The 23,015-nt window shown below is 53.0% G+C and overlaps 5 protein-coding genes across 5 annotated transcripts; 3 read left to right on the plus strand and 2 right to left on the minus strand.

Moving 5' to 3' along the window:
* Positions 1-4,272: 4,272 nt before the first annotated feature.
* PGI1 (glucose-6-phosphate isomerase) lies at positions 4,273-6,151 on the minus strand (the record flags this gene model as incomplete). The annotated part of the gene is made up of 4 exons (XM_053191569.1): positions 4,273-4,793; positions 4,848-4,954; positions 5,014-5,547; positions 5,652-6,151. The coding sequence occupies 4 exons, from the start codon at positions 6,149-6,151 to the stop codon at positions 4,273-4,275; spliced, it is 1,662 nt and encodes a 553-aa protein (XP_053051131.1).
* Positions 6,152-8,313: 2,162 nt separating this feature from the next.
* YPK2 (Serine/threonine-protein kinase) lies at positions 8,314-10,419 on the minus strand (the record flags this gene model as incomplete). The annotated part of the gene is made up of 3 exons (XM_053191570.1): positions 8,314-8,520; positions 8,609-10,173; positions 10,260-10,419. 3 exons carry the CDS (start codon positions 10,417-10,419, stop codon positions 8,314-8,316), a joined length of 1,932 nt encoding a protein of 643 aa, XP_053051132.1.
* A 4,635-nt stretch (positions 10,420-15,054) lies between these two features.
* On the plus strand, positions 15,055-16,194 carry N0V96_007427 (uncharacterized protein; the record flags this gene model as incomplete). The annotated part of the gene is made up of 4 exons (XM_065758014.1): positions 15,055-15,332; positions 15,380-15,750; positions 15,801-15,864; positions 15,936-16,194. 4 exons carry the CDS (start codon positions 15,055-15,057, stop codon positions 16,192-16,194), a joined length of 972 nt encoding a protein of 323 aa, XP_065613537.1.
* Positions 16,195-18,157: 1,963 nt separating this feature from the next.
* AOX1 (Alternative oxidase, mitochondrial precursor) lies at positions 18,158-20,705 on the plus strand (the record flags this gene model as incomplete). Its single annotated transcript, XM_053191572.2, has 10 exons — positions 18,158-18,234; positions 18,305-18,530; positions 18,583-18,701; positions 18,766-18,813; positions 18,880-19,006; positions 19,075-19,211; positions 19,267-19,550; positions 19,605-20,320; positions 20,370-20,506; positions 20,567-20,705. 10 exons carry the CDS (start codon positions 18,158-18,160, stop codon positions 20,703-20,705), a joined length of 2,010 nt encoding a protein of 669 aa, XP_053051134.2.
* Positions 20,706-21,338: 633 nt separating this feature from the next.
* On the plus strand, positions 21,339-22,766 carry N0V96_007429 (uncharacterized protein; the record flags this gene model as incomplete). Its single annotated transcript, XM_065758015.1, has 3 exons — positions 21,339-21,453; positions 21,512-21,563; positions 21,614-22,766. The coding sequence occupies 3 exons, from the start codon at positions 21,339-21,341 to the stop codon at positions 22,764-22,766; spliced, it is 1,320 nt and encodes a 439-aa protein (XP_065613538.1).
* Between the last annotated feature and the right edge of the window lie 249 nt (positions 22,767-23,015).

A 23,015-nucleotide genomic window follows, 5' to 3' on the forward strand; every position in this document is an offset into this window, starting at 1 on the left:
TCACTCCTACCCCATGAAAAGCTACGGATTGTTTATCGGTACTTTAGGCAATGTATGTAGGTTCTCCATGGGGTCGACTATGCACATTGACCAAAGTAGACAGAAAAGGTCGCCCGGGCAGCACCGCATCACGTTCCCGAAGTGGGGCCGATTTTCTCCGATCCACACAAAGTTTCAACACCGGTGCTTTTCTGCCTCAAGGTCCTCCCTCACTTGGCCTTTTCAACTGCCACTCGCTGAATGTATTCAGCTGCTTTCCTTCATTTGCCCTCGGCCGACGAGGTGGGATTTGAGACATACCTAGGCTTTCTGATGCCACAAATATCGGCACACATCCTTGCTATCAAGATTGTGGCCATTGATGCACCAACACCATATGGAATTTGGCTTGTGAGAGTGAGACCTTTCAGTCTCTGGCTGCCTCCGGCTGCCCGGGTCCTTCGCTTTCAACAAATACTACTTTTTGCTGCACTGGGTGGCTGGTTAAGGGTGTGCTAGAAGTTTGGACTGCGGCTAGAGCGCCTTTTGCAAAAAGTAAATTCGAGCTGACATCAGCAACCTGTTGTTGCAAACCCGTAGACGGCCGATTGACGGCTAGCCATCGGCGACGGTCGGCTAGGCGGCAGAACAAGACACCCTTGGCGGGACGGCATCCGTGGACCATCACGGTGGGAGGCCAAGATGCGGAGAACGACCAGTCCGAAATTCATTCGGCACGGTCTACAACATCGGCTTACCACGGAATTCTTCCTACTCTATTCATTTGAAATTCACTCCTAGTTTAGTCACAGCAAACGCCTGCGGTCCATATGCTTGTGTCCCCATGTGTGAGGAATACGGTTGGCGGCGGTCTACTTACCAAAAACGCAGCTCGCTGTCGATCGATTCGTGTGTCGGGATAGGACTCTGCAGAAAAAGCTGAGAACTGAGCGGCTCAACTCGCCAGTGGCGAAATGCAGCAGACGCAGTGCCCTTTTCGCTGACCCAGCCAAGTCGCTAGTCAGAGCCATGCCCGCCATGCGTGCCCTGCACCGACACCGCATCTCCCTCCCGAGCCTCTTTGGGCGGGTGCAGATGCGAAGACACGTCTTGAAGTCAAGTGAGAGCACATCTCCACACCGGATTCGCCTCTGCGGGGAACGATCGGTACAGAAAGGTGCTCCCCAGACCAACCAGCGGAGCACGCCTTTTTTTGGTTTTGAGAAGGAGGGAGGGGTTGCTCTCCACAGAGATAGAGAAGCGCGTTCGTGGAGCAGAGAGATAAACGTGTGTCCGACGAAATCTTTGCGGATTCTACTGCTGTGTGGACACCCTTTTTCGTCGAAAATCTGCCGTGGAGCCTACACCGTCCGTTCTGGTTGCTGCTCCATCATCCATCCTTACCCCGTCTGCTCGCAGCTAGAATTATGGATCCTCGAGGTTTCGTATCGTGCTAGAAAAACCCCAGCGTCCACGACACACGCCGCTGTGGAGTATCTCTACGGATATATGAGCGGGCGAAGAAGCGGCTACCTTAGCCGCTACGAATCGTCTGGGTTGAACGTTGATCCAGCATCGACATGGACACCTCGCTGGTGGTCCATCCAAATCGTGAACACCCTCACGGAGGACCCACGAGAGGATGCGGTTCAGAGCGGAGAAGAGTCGTTCGAGGCCCGAAGATCGCGGTCTATTTCTCCATTGTGATTGATATCGCAGCCCATCGATGTGGAGGGGGTTATGTCCTTCTTTATTGAGGCAACTTCCCTGACGATCCCGTGGGAATTCCGGGCTCTCGTCAGATCATGGTGCTTTCGAAATTCCCAATCGCGATCGATCATCTTTCTAAGAGGAGCATCTTTATTACTGTTTGATTTCAGTCTGCCACACGTCCAAGGAATAGCCGAGGAAGGTCATCGTGGTGGCATTGCAGTCCAAGATTGAGCAATGGGATACGAGCTCGACGTGCTTGTCTTCAACATCCACACGACACTAGGTCATCAACATCATGATCATATCCCGGAGAAGAGTTTCAAACAGACTCCCCGTTGTCGTAGATGATTGCGTTTTCCTTTATAATCGCGCCTTCCTCTCCCCACATGGCGCCATTAGACGTCGTCAACCCAGAGAATGTGCTGCCGGCTGGATGCCCTCCTCCCATCTCAAGTATACAAGTGCCCGCAATCAAGCCATAAAGTATATGGAACCTATTACTATCTGGCATTATGGAACCGTTGTTTCTCTTGTATTCTTGGACTATGGTCTTTTTCCATAAGCACGCCTGCCGACACGGGTTGGAAAAGCTGTTGGTGTAGACTCGTGAACGAGATCATGGTGACTGGGTAAATCTTCCCGAGCGAAGCCCTTTTGAAGACCGTACTATCTCTCATTGCGGCTCGCTGGCCTCATATTCATTAGTGATGCAACACAAGATGGGGAGAGTTGAGAGCTTATAAAGAGCTGCTGTGCCAATCGTGGACAGCATTCTCAACAGTTCACCAAGGTAATGGCAACATTATGGTGAGGTGTGGTACTTCAGGGGTCACCTCCAGAATCTTCGTTCGAGAATGCACGACTGCTGCGTGTGAAATTCGACCTTCACGTCTACCAGAGACTTACGTAAGTTTATCCGTAGGCCTAATCTGTCGTCTCGAAGCTTGATATCGCAGTTTAGCACGCCGAAGCTCGCCTGAATATCGACACGTCAAGGGACAACAAACTGGTGCGTTCTTCATGAAGAGCGCATAACTCGAATCTGCTACCGAGATGTCATCATATCCAGACGCGTAAAGGGTTAAGTTTCAGGATCGGACAGTCATTGATCACTTCTGATTCCCTTGAAAAGTCAAGATGTAGATCTCTCGCTGAGCGCTGCAAGCTTGGGCTCTGCATGAGACAACTGCATACTGCCTGGGCGGCGACTCATAGTCAGAGTGACAGACTGGGTGTGAGATATGCTGTCGACATTGATGAGACACTCTGTCCTGACGCTTTGGTTCGAAAGACTATCAGAAAATAAATAAAGGGGTAATCCTCTTTACACACGTAGTAGTGCTTAGAATGGAAGAATCCGGAATAGACTGAGGGGTTCACTGCCGGTAGGTTTCCAGCTGAAGAGAGAAATACTCCCAATTTGTGTTTCTGCCCGGTACGAAGACTCAATTTAGGGCTTCAATCAGCAGATGGAGAATCAATGGAAGGGAAGCTGGTTTCAAAGACAAGTTGAAGTGACAACAGGTAATCTCGAGAGCAGTTTGGGACAAGAACGGAGCTTCTGTTGCAGACTACACCATGGATAGAATTCTATTCTTATAACACATGGAAGCATGATTGCAGCATGAAGAAACCGGCACAGAGCTTGATATATTTCTAGGGCTAAAGACTTCACTTCGAACTAATAAGGGGGTTCAACGTCTCAATGTGAAAAGCAATAGCAAGAGTCAGGCATGAGCATTGATACTCTAGTGCCCGTAATGTTCCCTTCCTACTAGTTCCAGACTTCACGTTTAAAACTCAGCAGAATCAGGTAAGCTCCAGAGCTCGACTCATGTCGTCACAACGTAGTTGCAGCGACTTCATTTCAGGTATGTGATACAATATGTATATCATCTTGTTGGCGTGTATTGAACCACAGTTATCTCACGGGCAGCTTAGGAAAGCGAATAAGCGAAGTCTGGCATAGAGCTCAGCGGACAAGAGACAAGCTTCTTCGATACTTCGGACAATGTGGTGATATACTAGCTGCCCATACTCCATGATGCTTCCAGTCACACCCCCCCCCCCCCCATTCAGTATTCCAGGTCAAAAGGTCTCAGTGCAGTAGAACTCTCCTAGATGTCTCGATCGCTACTAGATACTCAAGATTAGAGACACTCATCATACAACTAGGATCATCAAGGTCTCATATACCGGCTACTGAAAGTTGGATTCTCCCTAGATTAATCCCCAGAGTCAGCAAAGGCCAACATCCATTTCATAATAGCAGTTTTCAGGGAAGAGGATACAAGTATCTTGCCTAAATGCTCCTTGTTCCTTGAGAAAGAAAGCAAATCAAGATGACATCTTCACACGTTTGAGATGTTCGAGTCCATCGTGTATTTTATACACCGGCGAGTGCATTCGATATTGCGAGTAGTAAGCAGTATCACGCATTACAAAGTGAACTCGGGTGTAGACAAAAGATTTCTTTAATTTTGTATGCTGCTGGCTTCATCAGGTCGTGAACCGCTCTTCACACACCCCCTCTCTTTCCAATTTTTATAAAACTACTAAAGGACAGAGGAACATTATTCATTACAGGTTGGAGTACTTCTTGAATGCACCAATCAGACCACCAGTGGAGGCGTCGTGGCCCTCGCCATTGCCGGACTCGTCAAGCTCCTTGAGGATCTTCTTGGCCAGGACCTTGCCCAGCTCGACACCCCACTGGTCAAAGGCGTTGATGTCCCAGATGGCAGCCTCGGTGAAGGTGAGGTGCTCGTAGTAGACAATCAGAGCACCCAGCTCGGCGGGGCCGATGTGGCCACCGACCAAGATGCTGGTGGTGGGGCGGTTGCCGAGGAAGATCTTGTGGGGAACAAGCTCCTCGGGGGCACCCTCGGCGCGGACCTGGTCAGCGGTCTTGCCGACCATCAAAGCCTCGGCCTGAGCAAAGTAGTTGGATGCAAGCATCTTCTGGTGGACACCATCGCCAATGGGGTTGTGGCTCTTGGCAGCCAAGATGAAGTCGGCGGGGATCAGCTTGGTGCCCTGGTGGACGAGCTGGAAGAAAGAGTGCTGGGCGTTGGTGCAGGGCTCGCCAAAGAGAATGGGTCCTAGTCATAATTGTTAGTCTGAGAAGCACATTCGTTTCAAAGGTATGTCCTTACCGGTGGTGTACTTGGCGGGGGTTCCGTCAGAGGTGATGGTCTTGCCGTTGGACTCCATGGAAAGCTGCTGGAGGTAGGCGGGGAAGCGGTGCAGGTACTGGTCGAAGCTATTTGCGACTGATTAGAACCGAATAGTCTGTTCATACTCGACTCAGAAAACACTTACGGAGCGACCAGGTGGGTCTGAGCCTGGAAGAAGTCAGAGTACCAGACGCTCAGGAGACCTCCCAGAACAGGGATGTTCTCCTTGAGGGGAGTCTCGCGGAAGTGCTTGTCCATCTCGTGGGCGCCGGCAAGGAACTTGTGGAAGTTGTCGTAGCCAACGTAGATGGCGACGCTGAGGCCAATGGCACTCCAGACGGAGTAGCGACCACCAACCCAGCTCTCGAAGCCGAACATGTTCTTGGCGTCGATGCCGAACTTGGTGACCTCCTCCTCGTTGGTGGACAGAGCAACAAAGTGCTTGGCGATCTCACCCTTGCCGTCCGTCTTCTCGAGGAACCACGACTTGGCCGTGTTGGCGTTGGTGGTAGTCTCTGCGGTGGTGAAGGTCTTGGAGGCGATCAGGAAGAGGGTGGTCTCGGGGTCCGAGTTGGCGAGAGCCTCGGCCATGTGGGTGCCGTCAATGTTGGAGACAAAGTGAAGGGTTTGGTCCTTGGCACCGTAGTGCTTGAGGGCCTCAGTGACCATGACGGGGCCGCTGCGAGAGATGTTGGTTAGAAACTTGGGACTTCTCTCTCTCTCTGTGTGTGTGTGTGTGTATTCGTGGTTGGGAGGAAGGTTGGGATTGGGTCAAGCACTCACAGATCGGAACCTCCGATACCGACGTTGACAATGGTGGTGAGCTTCTTGCCGGTGTAGCCCTTCCACTCGCCGCTGCGGACCTGCTCGGAGAACTCCTTCATGTGCTCGAGGACCTCGCGGACACCGCCCTTGTTGCCCATGACGTCGACACCGTCGACCTTCATGTCCCAGTCGCCGACGTTGCGGAGGGCGGAGTGGTAGACGGCGCGCTTCTCGGTAAAGTTGATCTTCTCGCCGGCGAACATGGCGTCACGCTTCTTCTCGAGGTCGGCCTGCTCGGCGAGCTTGACGAGGAGGTGGAGGGTCTCATCGGTGAGGAAGTTCTTTGAAAAGTCAAAGAGGATGTCGGTGCCCGAGGCCGAGTTCTTGAAGGTACGGCTGAACTTGGCGAAGCGATCCGTGTCGGATGCGAAGGCTTCCTTGAGGACAAAGTTCTTGCCGACGTTGTCGCGGTGAGCCTGGAGCTCGGCCCACGCGGGAAGGCTGGATGCTTGAGGCATTTTGGGAGGTATGGAGTTTAGTCGACAGAAGCTAGAGATTGCAGGATGGTGATCTTTGGGGGAAGAGAAAGTCAGCTATGGGATCCTTTAGGTGTATTTGCAGGAGTGGTGATGGGGATGTACCTCTTGGGTATCGAATTGACCAAGAGAAGGTATACAGAGATCAGGCTAAAACAAGGAAAAGGGGGTATGTAAGAAGTCAGGTTAGGTCAAGGGTGTGTGTGTGTGTTGTCGTGGACTGACTATGACAATGGGAGGAGCAGGACGGGGAGAGTTGCGGCGGTTCTGCTGGGACCTGAGCAACCGTGGAAGTGAAAGTGGGATGGAATTGGATGGGTGCGGCGTTCACAGCTCGAGGGCAGCCAATGGGAGGACCCAGCTCGAGGTGGCATGTCTGGCGTGGAGGGGTAATTGCGTACAAAAACACTGCTGGAACGCGGGGCATGGCACGCTGTATTCGCACCGAGTGACAGGACCTGGGAAGCAAAAGCACTGACCTTTTGGGGGGGGGGGAATGACGCCAGGCGGATTACCTAAGCGTGCTAATGTACCTCAGATAGCAGAGATTCTGCAAGGTGAATAGAGCTACAATAACGCTCAGTAAGCGCAATGGCAGGGGATAAGGTAGATGGATGGGGGTATCAGTTCTTGGTTTGGGGAAGAGGAAAAAATGCAAGCCAGAGAGAGAGGAAGGAGGGAAAGGGACAGAGAGCAAAAGGATCAGCAACGTGGGAGGGCCGCGCTTTAGAAGAAAATGGAACACGAGACGACGATATCTCACACGTTCGTCCACCCTTCACTTACGGATATTATCGAGACCGTCGTCGGATATCTCTCACGAGCTGCGGTAACTTACCCTCGAGAGAAGTGGGCTGGGAACCGGGTCCCGTCGCTATTGTTGAGTGAATTGGTGAGGTCCTCGTCCAAGTTTCTCCGTCATCGTCCGCCGTCATTACCCCCCTGCCCCGCCGTTCCCCCCCGCCGGCGTCGCTGGGACAGCCTCGAAGCATAACGAAGCTTACCTAAACACACGATGCCTTGCTCCGTAGTGTACCTCGCACTTCCCTCGTCTCGACGGGTCTCCCAGCCATCCACTAACACCTATCGCCATCTTCCGTCCACAATCTCAGCCAACCGTACCAATTGACGCTCCTCTTTCTTATCTGCTATATCCGACAGCCGATTACCTTACTCATAGCGGGTGCAAGCTTACCTTGATGTACCTTACCCCCCATCTAAACCCCCACCAACCAAGCCCCGAGACCAAGTTCATTTTTTTCAACCCTTCAATTGGAGCTTTAGTGTACCTGCTCCCGGGATAATGAGATATTTTGTCATCGGGGTAATTCCGTCCGGGCGGATAGTAGAGGCTGTTTACAACTTCACGGAGCACATAAACTCGGCCTCCGACTCTCTGCGGCTACCAAATGTGTCAAATGTATTTACTCCCCGGGCAGGTCGGCAGAGGGTGACAGGCCGCAGAACATCGTGAATCTTGAGACGACAGCTCCTGAAGCGGTCACTCCGACATGGTGGGCCCTGCGCTGACTAACTCCCGCTACATCCCGTCCCGGTAGATCCGACGTCCGATCTCTTTTGTCAGACACCACCACCATGGACGTCCCGGCCCGATTCCGTCCTCGATCCCCAGACGGGGAGATTTGGTGACATGCCATCTTCAACTCACATACCTTAAGTACCTTAGCTTAGAGGCCTACGCATTGCGGATGCCACTACGGAACAAGAGTGCATCACCACCATGCCAAGCTGGACGATTCAAACAGAGATGCCCATGAATGATGATGCTGAGAGCGGATTCGTCTGTCTGTCTGCTCAATGATCTGTGCCTATCTACATTTCCTTTTCCCCAAAAGGCGTCATCATGCCCATTCCAGAACGCCGTACAAAGACGAAGATGCAAAGCTGTTTGTTGTTGCGTGCGCGTGCGCACTCAACGTGTCCCGACCATTCCCTGTCGAGTCGCTTTGCCGTAAGCTTAGCTTGAGCTAAAACCTGAATCACCAAGTCCACTCCACACAATGTCATGCTTTGCTTTCTTTCTACTCCTGCCCTGCTCTGCCCCTTTGCTGAGCCTGCGACCCCTCCAAGTCTATTCTTCAACCATGCTCAACTCCTCCACTGACTCGTCGTGCTCAAGCCGCCTATCGGTTGTCCTGGATGCTGCCCACAAAGGAAGGGTCCTTGACACTGCCTCCGGCATCACCCAGGCCCGCGATAGGTCGGTTATAGCTGAAGCCCTGGAATTGGTTCTGCATCGTCTGCGAGAGCATCGGGCCCTCCACGTACGAATCCTGAGGCGCTTCTGACGTGAACTCGGGGTCGAAGTTGGCCGTGTCGAGGGCGTCCACCTGAAAGAAATCATGTTGTTAGCGAAACACTGCCAAGGGAGCAAGCCGCACTTGTTTTTGACATTGCCACCATCATAGTACTACTTACCACATTGGGCTTGAACGCAGGTTCGTACTTGCGCTGCAGAAGCTTGCGCCAGTCAATGGCGTGGAAGAAGGGATGGGCCTTAATCTCGGCCGATCCATTGGCACCGAGACGCTCCTTAGGATCGCGATTGAGTAGCTTGGTCAAGAGATCCTTGGCCGCAGGGGGCACGACGTCATGACCGGGGAAGTGGAGAGGCTCCGAGAGGATCTTGCGATACATCTCGTTCGTGTTCTCATCGTAGAAGGGAGGCAGTCCCGTCAACATCTCGTACAGGAGAACACCGAGGGTCCACCAGTCCACCGTCTTGTTGTAGCCCTGGCCCATGAGCAGCTCAGGCGCCAGGTACTCGGGCGTACCACAGAATGTGTTGGTTCTGTCCTCGTCCTTCATGTCCAGCTTGCAGAGGCCGAAATCGCAGAGGGCAATATGTCCCTGGTAGTCGAGGAGAATGTTCTCGGGCTTGAGATCGCGGTAGATGACGTTAAAGCCGTGGAGGCACTCGAGGGCGCACAGGAGTTCGGCAGTGTAGAAGCGCGAGCGGTTGACGTCGAATCTTTGCTCTTTTTGGAGGTGGTGGAAAAGCTCGCCTCCGTTGACAAAGGCCAAGACGAAGTAGAGCTTCTCAGGGGACTGGAAGGTGAACTTGAGAGGAACGATGAAAGGGTTGTTAATCTGCGCCAATACCGAGCGCTCGGCAAGGGTATGAGCGACCTCGGATCTGGAGATAATGTGTGCTTTGCGGATCGTCTTGAGGGCGTAGATTCGGTTCGTGTCCTTCTTGCGCACCTGCATGACCTTGCCAAAGCTGCCCTTGCCCACCACCTTGAGCAGCTCAAAGTCCTCAATCTTGAGCTTGCCGGCGCGGTTCTCAACGTACTCGACACCGATCTTGACCTTTCCGGTTCCGTACTGCACATCCACCCACTCGACTCCGCTGTGGCCAAGGGCGCGCTCACGAGCGGCAAAGTCAGCCGCAGCCTTCTCGCGATCCTTCTTGCTCAGCTTGGGGTCCTCGACGAACTGGTGCTTCTCCTCGAAGCGGGGGTTGATGCGGGCAACACCGAGGAAGATGTCCTGGCTACGGCCGGATCCCGGAGTAGCGAGGGGGTTGCGCATATACAAGTGAATGACGAGTTCCGTCACGCGAGACACATCGAACTTGTACTGGGTGTTTCCTCCAGCCCAAAGGGGGTTCTCTGGTGTTCCCTCGACCGAGTTGACAAAGACCTGCATCTTGTCGAAATCCAGCAAGGCGTAGGGCATGTACTTGCCGGAAATGCGACCATGGTTGGTAGGAATCCCAGTGAAGCCACCGCCAGATGTCTGTGGTCGAGCCGCGCCATTGATGAAGGAGCCGACAGCTCCTCGTTGTGAAGAAGAGGGACGCACAGAGCCGGCGACGCTGAGGGCACCGCCTGTGGACAGCGAGCCTTGGTGTGACGAGGCAAATGCTGCTCTGTGTTGTTCGGGGAGGGAGAAACCGTGGCCCTCGTGGAGGGTGACGACGAGAATACCGGGCTTGGGAGGGTTGACGACTGGTACTTGCGCCATGGCCTCAGAGGCAGCTGTAGTAGTGAGTTAGCACGAAGACGAAAGGAGTAAATGGGTGTGGGGATGGGGATATTAGAGGTTCGTGGACGGGAAGACGTACCGATAGTGTTTTCGTTCGTGGGAGTGGCCGAGCCTGCAATGTTGGCCTGGGCCTTTTCGCTGCTGTCGGTAATGGTGGATGTGGAAGGGGATCGAGAGAAGGTGTTGGCCAAGGGACCCAAATGGGTCTCCTTGAGCTTCTTCGTCAACTTCCACGACATTTTGGCAGGAAGAAGGTACGAAGGAGGGGGGGATTTAGTGCCGAATGCGCTGATGGCGAATCGGACTAGTGGTGATGGAAACGGGTGGTGAGGAGTCGAAGTCGGGGTGGTTGATGATGCGTGCGATCGAAGGTGAGGAGGGTACCGTCGAGGGAATGCGAGGTGGTGAGGTGAGGTTTAGGTGAGCCTGCGAGGTGAGGCGAAGCGAGTCGAGGCGGGGCGAGGAATAAAGATTGTTGTTTGGTGTTTTTGGGGGTGCGGTAGATAATGCACAGGTAGGTACGGTACAAAGAGTACGGTACGGTACGAGCGCGGGTACGGGTAGGAGAGGACTCGAAGAGAGAGAGTTTGTGTGTGTGAGTGAGAGAGAGGAGAGGTCGCTCTGGGGTCGTGATTTGTTGGTGGAGGTTCAAGGTTGGCGTACAAAGACGCTCGTTGGATCGTTGTGCTAGAGGAACCCCGCAAATTCCGCCCCCTCTCTTACTGCGTAGGCCTTTGGCTTCTTTCTTGGGGGTGGACGGACGGTACGTGTGTGGTGAGACAATCTGGCGTCGCCGGGCTGGGAGGTTTGGTTGGTTAGCTGGTTGTTGGTCGCTGCTGCTGCTGCTGCTGCTGCGGCGGCGCTGCTTGGTACCTTGAGCTGGGGAGGTTGCTGACAAAACGGGGTGATGGGGTGGCACAGTGGTGCAAGATTCCAAGTTCCAGGAGAAATCCAGTGGCACTGTGGGTGGATAGCGGGGTGAGGAGTGTGTCTGCAGGAAGAAGAAGAAGAAAACCCGCAGGGCAGGGGCCAAAGAGGGAAGAGAATACTGCGAGATGCGAGATGTGGAGGAGAGAAGAAGACGAAAAAGAAGAGAAAAAGAAGGGATTTCGAATAACTTACCTCAGGGTACCTGTAGTTTAGATGCTATTCTCAGCTGGGGAGATGATACGGGCTGAGCTGGGAGCTGAGCAGTACTGGGTAGGTAGGTACGAAGTTGGATACGGACTCAAGGAGTACCTTATTACGGAGTACCTTACGGAGTAGACGTTGCTGAGAAAGGGAGGATGGAGCCCAGGGCAGAAAAGGAGAGGGAGGCACGCCGCACAGGCGAATAAGGTAGGAGGTACCTTCCCGTGCTTCCTTACGGGTAGGAGCTGAGAAAAAGTAGGAACGGAGTACAAACTGGGTAGCTACTGCCACAATTGCGTCTTGATTCACTCTGTGATTTTTGGGATGGGATTCAGGGGCTTCTCTTCAAAGAAAGACAGTTTGCTCTAACTTCTACCAAAAGTAAGCAAAGATTAAGGTAGGTAGCGCACTCAAAATACGGAGTCTCGTCCAGATTTACAAGCAGTAGCCAAGTTGGGACAGGATTCAGGAGGCACAGGAGGGATGGGAATAGGAGGTGCATCAGGAGTCAAGACTCAGCTGGAGGACTCAGGACTCAGGAGGCGGTGCACTTTGGGCCCTGGGAACTTGGAAGGCAAGAACCTAGGGGTCAACTAGGGGGCACAATGATGAAATCCCTCGAGTCCACGCCTGGGCAAGCCTGTTCTGACACTCACACGGTACGGGGAAAGCGATACAAGTGCCCGGCAAAAAGGCGAGACATTTCGACAAAGGCACAGGGAGTCAGGGACACGCTCTTCACACAGTAAAAACCCACATGGCAGAGAGGGGCGGTGGACACGGGACACGGGGTACGAGACATGTACAGTGTCCTCTCGCTCAAGGACTGTGATTACCAAAGATTCGAGATGCTGACCAAAAGTTGCACAGCAACAACCCGTCCCGTACCTTAGCTCGTTACCCCCCAATTTGATCACCAAATTGCCTCTCTTTTCCATCAGCCAACCACGTCTCTCAAAACCCCGGCTGCCTCTTGCTGAACCTGGGCAGCTGGGCAACCAGGCTGATGGTTTGACGTCCAACCTCAATCAATTGTCAACTAAGCGAAAGTCAATCCAACTTGACATTTCGCCTGCATGGAAATTGGGCATCGGGCATCTGTATCATGGACGGCTAATCTGCATCAGCATGTACGCCAGCCTTGGGCTGCCTCTAAGATCATTGTCAATGGCCCGGGTAAGGTACTCGACATACCTTACCTTAGCCATGACTGTCCCAATGTTCTCTACGAAGCTCTGGCCTTTATCACAGATACAGAGGTTGCACGTAGCTGGATGATGGACAATATCTGCCAGGACATGGCGAATGAACTAACCGTATGGCATTCCGTCTTTGTGTGTTGTGCATGTGGACATATTGTTCATGAAGATTATCCAACGTCCATACGAACTAATAACGTATCACACGGAGCTACCTGGTTCCCATGGACTTCATCTGTTCATCAGCGGATCCAGGGTTAAGCCGCTCGATAGTCCTTCAAATGCCCCTTGTGTACCTTATAATATGTCTGCGTAAAAGCACCTGCCATCTGCGTAGCCCCATCCCGCCAGAGCCCCAGACCAAGACTAACAATTGACAAGTTTGGAGAGTCCGTTGCAATAGGTGCACTAGAGGCGGGAGCCCTGCGTCGATCCGTTACAGCGCGACGCACGTGAGCCAGGGGATCCCATCCACGGTAGGGAGCTGCACTGTGTTTGCGGGCCATTGTCAAATCAAAGCTGACTTACAAGTTACACAGTAATTATCAGAACGGAATATTTCCTCAGGGGCAACTGGGCAGCTGAACTAAGGTACTCGAGGAAAGCTTTCTTTGCATTATCCGGGTGTTGAGAAGATCGTCTTTCGAAGCTCGCACTCAAAAATAGTTGACCATGATCGACTGCTCTTTGGCGTTGTGGACGTTTCGTCAGCCTGGCTCCTCCTCTTCTGCGCCGATCGACCCATGCTGCTGGAGAATTATGCCATATCAAGCTGGCGCATGATATGTCGAGTCGAGTCGCTCACAAGTACGGGGTTGACGGGGCACGATGCCGCCGGTGGGATGTGAAACTTACGAGTACTTTACGGATCACGTGCAAGTTCTATTGCACCCGACTCCTGAAACCGCGGAATGTGAAGATCACTAGATACCCACGTGACCTTGATCGAATTGCTTACATAATTCACACTTAGCCCCAAAATTGGCATGAACCCGCCAACAACCCTATGAGGCTCCATTCCTTCCAGAGTTGGGGTGGAAGCAGCGAAAACGGGGCCTAGCGGGTTGCCACTTTCGATGCTTCACCGAACATATCTGAGTTCGGTGAACTTCTTGCCTGTGATAGTTTGGAACCTCAAGTGAGCATATCACCACAACACAGCAAGTCGAGATCAAACGGCGATGCTTGCCGATCAACACATTGTCGCCAACTCGTATCGGGGTATTAGCATCCAATTAGCCAGCAAGGATTCAGCCCCTAGCCAGGCACGCCAGGCTGTCCTCTACGCCTCTGGCGCGAAGCACCGGCTACCTTGACATCGATCAGGCCATCATGCCATGTTGTCCCTAATCATTCCGCTGTCGTCGTATCAAAGGCCATTGGAGTCGGCTATGGCGAAGATCTGCAGATATTTCAACTCAGTGCCTACGACAAGTGTCATTCCACCCGATCTATGCAGTACATAGAAAAGCACAACACACAATGTCAACGGCAACATCAAAGGATAATTCTGTCCCCTCCGACGTCGCAGTGGCAGAAGCTTCGGCCTCAAAAAGTACCGCTGTCGAACATCCAAAGGCTGATGCAGATGCCGTTGCAAAGGCCGAAGACCGTATAGTCCCATCTGCAATCCAGCCACTCCAATTGAATGACGAACCCTCTGGTGCTGCTCCTCACACAGAACCGGAGTCGACACCTCCCGTATACATCATAGGATGGAGGCTCTACGCCATCATATCCGGGTACGCAACGCTGGTTCCGTTTCGTCAGCCGACATGGCTAATAAGGGACCTCCAGATTGTGCATGTCGCTCTTCTTGTCCACGCTTGAGACCACCATCGTCAGCACGTCACTTGTCTCCATTACCAACGCTTTACACGGGTTTGAGCAGCGGGACTGGATCGTCACCTCGTACCTGCTCACTTACACTGGTAATGCTGCACCTCAAGCTTCCTTCTTCTCCATTCATCTTTTTTTGCCGTTGTCTGACACCGACCAGGATTTCTCATCATATTCGCCAAGTTCAGTGACGTTCTGGGCAGAAAGTTCGTCGTCCTCCTGTCTTTGGCCATCTTCACGATATTTTCCATCGTGTGTGGTGTAATCACGTCCATGGTGCAGCTGTAAGAGAGCCCGAGCCTTTCGTGGTCTGGTGTCGAAACTGATTTGGGAGGGCAGTATCATCTTCCGTGCCTTCCAGGGAGTCGGAGCGTCTGGCATATATGCCATGGTCAACGTGATCAACCCTGAACTGGTTCCGTCCGACAAATGGGGCAATATTGTCGCCGGCACCTCGCTTGTTCTCGTCTTCAGCTCCGTGTTAGGCCCAGTCCTAGGAGGCGTGATCAACAACCACTCAAGTTGGCGATGGGTCTTCTTACTCAAGTGTGTTTTCCCTCCCTCTTCCCCTCAATTGGACATATTGTAGGACTTACACTTATCGTCCATGGTAGTGCGCCGACGGGCGCTTTTGCAACCGCGCTCCTCGCGTTCCTTTTGCCGTCCAATTTTCCGCACCAGGGCCGCGGGGTAAATCAGCCAAGCATGCGGGACAAATTCAGCGGAGCCGCAATCGCCAGGCTAGACTTTGTAGGAGCCGCCGTGCTCCTCGCAGCATCGATCCTTCTCGTCTTTGGCTTCGAGGAGGCCGGCTCAAGATATCCGTGGAACAGCCCCATCGTCATTTCGACGATTGTTTGCGGAGGCAGTCTCTTTTTGGCCTTCATTGCATGTGAGTACGTGGTTGGCAAGCCAAAGTATCCACAAGAGCCCGTATTCCCTCTGCGATTGTTGAAGGATCGACACTTTGTTGGCCTGTTTCTGTGAGTCTTCTCCAACTTTGCTGCAGCGCCGAGGCGTAGCTCACCAGTCGTGTCAGAACCGCCTTCTTCACCGGCCTGCCGTTCATGACCGCCTTAATCAACCTCCCGCAGCGCTTCCAGGCCGTCCACGGATTGACATCCTTCGCTGCGGGCGTCCACACGCTACCTCTCCTCCTCAGCTCCCCACTTGCCGCCGCAGTGTCTGGCCCGTTGACCACCAAGATGGACGTGCCGCCTTTCTATCTGTTGCTATTTGGGACGTGCATGCAGATTCTGGGCGTGGGTCTCGCTAGCTCCGTAACTCCCGATAGATTAAGAGACTTGCTGGGCATCGAAGCGATCATGGGCTTTGGCTTTGGTATGACACTGGTGACGGTTCTCATCTATGTCCCTTTCCTGGTTGACCGGCGGGGCCTTGGTAAGCATCACCTTGCAGCTGTCATGCATTTTCCTGACGAATAAACACAGCCGTTTCAATGGGAGCCGTAACACAGTTTCGGACATTGGGGGGCACCATTGGCTTGGCCGTGGGGTGAGTGTCTCTTCTCCATCAAACATGTCGTCTCACATTGTTGCAAGTTGCTGATTCGTCCACCTATGCAGGGCGACCATTCTCAACAACCACCTCGCATCCAGTCTCCCAAACCACCTCACCCCCTCAGAGATGCAATCCATTTCCGATTCGGTTCAGTTCATGGACAGCCTGCCAGCCCCCACACGGACTGCCGTTCGATCCGTGTTCAGCGAGGGTTACAACAAACAGCTCCGTACCATGCTCTACTTTAGCGTCGCCGTTCTCGTCTCCCTGACATTGATGTGGGATCGAAACCTTAAACGGGCCCGTGACATGAAGGGGTATTGAAATGACTCCGACGTTGGAACATCTCAATGCCTATACACCATTGGGATATGAACATCGGCCAAGCTTTGGGACGGACCTACCCTTGGGATTGGAAGGTTCAGACGCCGTGAACACCTCTTGGAGCTACACGCAAAACTTGGAGAAGCAATAGTCCAGCGGGGGAAGCTGATGCTTGATAGGAAGACCCAATTGGGGGCGGCGATGTACGCAGGAGAGGTCGACGGATGCCCGGGGAACCGATGTAACGTGGGCCGGATCATCGAAACGCGCAGTAGGAAGTACCACCAGAGTGCATGTAGACTGTAGTCTCAAGCACCGCCGGGAACATCTTCCGAGCGGCATTCTCCAAGTCTCCACAACGGATAACCTCGAGGGAGAACGACAACACCAACTTTGCTCTCCTGCATGCGCCTGGCATCCACCATCCACCGTCCTGCAGCAACGCATGGTTGGTGGCCCTTGAGAGGAAACGGCGACACGCTGCAGAGGCGACTTGCTGCCCTGCAACACTTTTTGGCCGCCCGCATTTATTTTGATTGCTTCAGACTGTCTGACATGCAAACAATGTCCCCTAGAACGTTGGAGAGGGGTGGAGAAACCGGCTGGGCAGAGCTGCAAAAGCCTCCAATCGTGAGTCTCGATCTAGCCAAGAGAAGGCACAGCAAGCTTAGACTTCAGGTCTGCGACGATAATTCGGGGATATTTCGGTGAGTGAGCTTGACGTCAAGATCTCCTGACTCGTTTTTGCTATTCCTGAAGCTGCCTTTCTCCTCATCTGGGAAGCCTGGGTGTAGGGACTTGGCCTGCATCTTGAGGTTTTGGAGGAATATGACCAACGGGCTAGACTTTCCCCCCATCTCACCCCCAGACTTTGAATTGCGGGGTGCAGAAACGCGGGGGGCGCGGCAGTCGACCCTTGGTCCGGATAATGACCAGTCCAAAGCCAGGACCACTTGAACCCGGGAATATCGGGTCCTGTTGTGTGTCCGATGCTACTATGCGGGGGACTAGGAGTGAGCTCCGGCCCCAAGCTATCCTTACCATGTTTGCTTGGAGCTCTCTCAAAGAGTGAGACAAAACTGGAAGCTCCCAAAATGGGATATACTGCACTGATTCGGGGTCCAAGGTTTGGAGTGCGGCTCGGCTTGTAAGGGAGACCAGGCATTGGGCTTCCTCAGACTCTCTTGGCAAGTCGGGCTTGCACTATTCCGCATATTCCGCCAATTGCCTGCTCCTGTGGCGGCCGCGTTGGGCGAGAGAGAGACTATCATCGGGCATGCGGATGTCTGGGTGCTCACTTTCATTGTGGAGGGAACATCGGCAGTGAGTTCTCCTCCACCATTGATCTACCCAACAACTGGTAACGGCGTATCAATGGCACCGCATGAAGCTGATGGTCCTGCGCCTTTGGTGTCGGTGAGTGCGGGGAAAGCTGGGAGGGCATGTTGATCGGAGAGCATAGCCATGCTGCCATGCATTGGCTTTGGGTGATACACTTTCACAGACGCGCGTCGGTGATAGGCCGCGAGCCAACAAACGACACCGGATGACACGGACTCTGCATGCTTTGGACCAAATCTCATCGCGAGGGCCACGGATATCCTGGAGGGATAGTCCATGGCTTCCCCTCATCCTCGCCCTCCCTGCCGGATCTTTGGTTTGAGATCCAAGAGGGTCTGGAGTAAAGTCGGGGTCGAGAACCATCCTACCAGGACGACGAGGGGTAGCAGCGAGCAAGAAGAAGCACAGATGACTTATGCATTGCTTCCTCCCATCTCTTCATATCTATTTAACGACCGCCCCGACGGGTCGGAATTCATCTAGAACATCCTTTAATCATTCGAACGCATTAGCAGTGTTGCAGTTGACCTGGCACGGTGTTCACGCCGCTTTGACAACTGCTGCTCGACCTCCTCTACTAAACCAAGTGCCTCAAAACTTCTTTTGATATCCCACTGGAAACATGAGCGGAGCTATTCCGGACGAGTTTGACATTATTGTCTGTGGTGGTGGTAGCTGTGGTTGCGTCGTTGCTGGACGGTTTGTCTCATCTGTTCAGGCTGACAGTCTGTCAGTGGTGTTCCCAGAGCAACACTAACATCCAATACAGGCTTGCCAACTTGGACCACAATCTCAAGGTGCTTCTCATTGAGAATGGCGAGAGCAATCTCAATAACCCATGGGTGTTCCGCCCGGGCATTTACCCACGGAACATGAAGCTGGACTCAAAGACGGCCACGTTCTACGAGTCAAGGCCGTCCAAGCATCTCTCCGGACGCTCGGCCATCGTGCCTTGCGCCAACATTCTCGGCGGAGGTTCTTCGATCAACTTCATGGTCAGTATGATACCATTGCCGAAGACAGAACGCCCACTGACTTATGAGACAGATGTACACCCGTGCATCGGCCTCCGACTACGATGACTTCCAGGCAAAGGGATGGTCTACCAAGGAGCTCCTGCCTTTGATGAAGAAGCACGAGACATATCAGCGAGCTTCCCACAACAGGTAAGCTGCTATAATGAGCAATTGAACGGCAATCGAAACCTTGACTGACATTGCCATGTGCTAGGGACACTCACGGATTCGACGGGCCTATTAAGGTTTCCTTCGGCAACTAGTAAGTTCAGCTCCCCGCAGAGTCGAACCGTAATGGAAGAATCCGAAACTAACCGTCGTTACACAGCACTTACCCCATCAAGGACGATTTCCTTCGTGCTGCTTCGTCCCAGGGTATCCCTGTCGTTGACGACCTCCAGGATCTGTCAACTGGTCACGGAGCTGAGCACTGGCTGAAATGGATCAACCGAGACGTGAGCTTATTCTTTGCCCTTAAAAATATTGAGGAATTGATGTTCTAATCACTGACAATGACAATCAGACTGGCCGCCGCAGCGACAGCGCACACGCTTACATCCACGCAACTCGGGCCAAGCACTCCAACCTGTACCTTGCTTGCAACACCAAGGTTGACAAGGTCATTATTGAGAACGGCCGGGCTGTTGGTGTTCACACCATGTGAGTGATACTGCCAATTACTATTACCTGCTCCAAATCTGATTATGAATGACAGCCCGAGCAAGCCACTCCGCCCCAACGAGCTCAAGGGACGCACGTTCAGAGCTCGCAAGCAGATTGTCATTTCTGGCGGCACTCTTTCTTCGCCTCTCATTCTCCAGCGCTCTGGTGTTGGTGACCCCGAGAAGCTTCGCCGCGCTGGCGTAGAGCCCATTGTCGACCTTCCAGGCGTTGGTCTCAACTTCCAGGACCACTATCTCACGTTTTCGACCTACCGCGCGAAGCCAGGCACCGAGAGCTTCGACGACTTTGTCCGCGGAGACCCCGAGACCCAGAAGCGTAAGCTATCACACCCTAAACGCTAGATACTTGCTAGACTAACATGACTCTTAGGCGTCTTTGATGAGTGGAACATCAAGGGCACCGGTCCCCTTGCCACCAATGGCATTGAAGCAGGCGTCAAGATTCGCCCTACTCCCGAGGAACTCGCCGAGTTTGAGAAATGGCCCACTCCACACTTCAAGGACGGCTGGAAGTCGTACTTTGAGAACAAGCCCGACAAGCCAGTCATGCACTACTCCGTTATTGCTGGCTGGTTCGGCGACCACATGGTCATGCCCCCCGGAAACTTCTTCACCATGTTCCATTTCCTCGAGTATCCCTTCTCTCGTGGATCCACCCACATCAAGTCGCCCAACCCCTACGACGCGCCCGATTTTGACGCCGGCTTCATGAACGACGAGCGAGACATGGTCCCCATGGTCTGGGGTTACATCAAGTCTCGCGAGACGGCCCGCCGTATGGACGCCTACGCCGGAGAGGTGGCTAACATGCACCCCTTTTTCTCGTATGACTCGGAGGCGCGCGCAAGGGACATGGACCTCGAGACCACCAACAAGTATGCCCTGCCCGGTAACCTGAGTGCGGGCATCCAGCACGGTAGCTGGACTCAGCCGCTTAATGAGGCGGAGAGCAAGGCCGACAAGATCAAGACCCTGTCGGCTCATCGTGTTGATGCTCGTGATGAGCTCAAGTACTCTGATGAGGATATCAAGGCTGTTGAGGAGTGGGTTAAGCGTCACGTCGAGACCACCTGGCACAGTCTCGGAGTAAGTCTTCAAGCCTTCCAAGATTCATGAATATCTACTTATCATTTAGACCTGCTCCATGGCTCCCAAAGAGGGCAACAGCATCGTTAAGCACGGTGTCTTGGATGAGCGCCTGAACGTCCACGGTGTCAAGGGCCTCAAGGTTGCTGATCTTTCCATCTGCCCCGACAACGTCGGTTGCAACACGTACGTCTTTGGATCCCCTACTTTTATTGGAGATTCACCAAAGCTAATGATCCCCTCTAGGTATTCCACCGCTCTTCTCATCGGCGAGAAGGCCGCCATGCTCGTCGCCGAGGACTTGGGATACTCTGGTGAGGCTCTCGAGATGAAGGTGCCCACATATCACGCGCCCGGCGAGTTTGTTCTTCAACATCGTCTTTAATTGGATGGTACTGCGTTTGTTTGCCCCTACCTCCACAAAATTGGATGTATGTACGAGACCACAATACCTTGCGACTCGTATTGCTTTGTGTTGTTTGTAGTTTGTCGATAGCCAATTTCAATACTGTCAAATATGCTTCGATGTGCGCAGTGATGTACCAAGAACCAAGGTTCTTTTTTTCGCTGCATGTGGTTGTTACAAGGTTTGATAGCGTGTCGTGTACTTCGGTCGGATGTCGGCAATGATTTGTATTATTTCGGGAGTTTTTGAGACAAATATATCTTAGCTCGCATGGCATCGGTGGAACGGCTGTCTGCACCTACTACTACAAAGGTAGATTTAATCTGTCATCTCATGTTTAGTGTAAGTCGATACACGCTGGCGAGGACCGGCACGGACGGCCGGATCAGTGGAAACTATTGCGTAGTTTGGATGATGAGCTACCAGTTACGTCATGACCGGGCCTGTTCTGATCTCATCTTCACGGTATTTACTGCATACGACTCAACTTTAAAGGAGTAGGAAACATGCAATATTGAAGACATCTGCCAAGGAATTACTTTGCACATTTAAGTTGATTTGCAAGAAGCTTGTTCCTATCTTCCAGTATCAAGCTCAACATCAGACGACACAATGTCAGACCCCAACTCTCCCCACATCAAATCCCGCGATACTCCATCTTGGGGCTTGTATCAGCGGGAGAACTTTTGGAAACTAAATGAAGGCGAAGTTCCCCAGTTCAACACTCGTGAGTCCCCGCGGCAGAGACGCAATGCTCAGCTTGGATCGGAACTGATTAGGACCAGACCCCGACAAACTTGAGGAGCTTGCCAAGCAGAAGTTGACTCAAAATGGATGGTATGAGCTCACCAAGCAAACTCAATTCTCATTTTCTAATACTGATACAGGTACTATGCATCTTCGAATGCGGGCCTTTCACATACACATCTCGCAAACCGGCAGGCTTTTTTTCGGCACAAAATCGTTCCTCGTCAATTAGTCGACACCAACGAGCGCTCCACCCGAACCACCATCTTCGGCCACGAGGTTTCTGCCCCCTTCGGAATTGCTCCGATTGGCATCAATAAGATTTACCACCCGCAAGGCGAGCTGCCCGTGGCCAAAGTGGCCGGAGAGCTGGGCATCCCTTACAGTCTCTCAACAGCCGGATCGTGCCCGATTGAGGACGTCGCTCGAGCCAATGATGCTGGGCGCGCTTCGGCCATCGAAACTCAGTCCGCAGACAAGTCCAAGATCCCAGAGGGTCCGCGCTTCTTCCAGCTTTACATGCCCCACGACGACGAGCTAACCCTCTCTTTGTTGACGAGGGCTCATGAGTCTGGCTTCACGGCCTGCATCCTCACGACAGATACATGGCAGCTGGGATGGCGGCACGACGACATTGCAACGTCAAATTATGCGTTCTACCGCGGCATCGGTGCTGATCTAGGCCTCACCGATCCCGTGTTCCAGAAACGCCTCGCGGCCCAGGGAATTGATCCTCAACAAGAACCGGAGAAGGCCGCCGCAATGTGGATCGATAACGTCTGGCACGGCCGCGCGTGGTCCTGGGATAAGGCAGTGTGGGCAAGGGAGCAGTGGCAGAAGATTAGCGGTGGGAAACCGTTCTTGATCAAGGGCATCCAGAGGGTGGATGACGCGGAAAAGGCGGCGGATCTAGGATTTGAGGGTATCGTGGTGAGTAACCACGCCGGAAGGCAAGTTGATGGGGCGGTTGCGAGCTTGGATGCGCTGGAAAACATTGCAGAGAGGGTTGGGGACAGGATTGTTGTCACGTTTGATAGTGGTGTCAGGGGTGCGGCGGACGTGGTGAAGGCGCTCGCGCTTGGTGCCAAGTTTGTCTTCATTGGGAGGTTATGGATTTGGGGCTTGAGCATAATGGGAGAGCAAGGAGTGAGGCATGTGCTGAGGGGACTATTGGCGGATTTAGATATCTTGATGAATGTGGCGGGGATCCAAAAGGTGGCGGATATTGGCAAGGATTTGCTAGAGTCTTTGCCTAAGTCTTATGGACTGATCTCGGAGAAGAGCAAATTGTAAACCATATATGGATATAGCTCAAAGGAACACGAGTAGTAAATGCGTGCGGTGTACGGGCTGGCTGGAGACTCAATCATGTTCAGTAAGACGAAGGCGCAGGCTAAGCCAAAATCATTCAGTGAAGTTTGTGTGCTAGAGAAGTTTATGTACATGGAAGGGAGAAGAAAGCCGTGATTCACAGATTTGGGTTCTCAAGGGCAGTAGCAAGTGTCATCGAAGCAGTCGTATGCGTTGCCGCACTGTAGAAAA

This window comes from Colletotrichum fioriniae (genome assembly GCF_027942845.1).
Source record: "Colletotrichum fioriniae strain IMI 355084 chromosome Unknown scaffold_8, whole genome shotgun sequence".
NCBI classification, from domain to species: Eukaryota; Fungi; Ascomycota; class Sordariomycetes; order Glomerellales; family Glomerellaceae; genus Colletotrichum; species Colletotrichum fioriniae.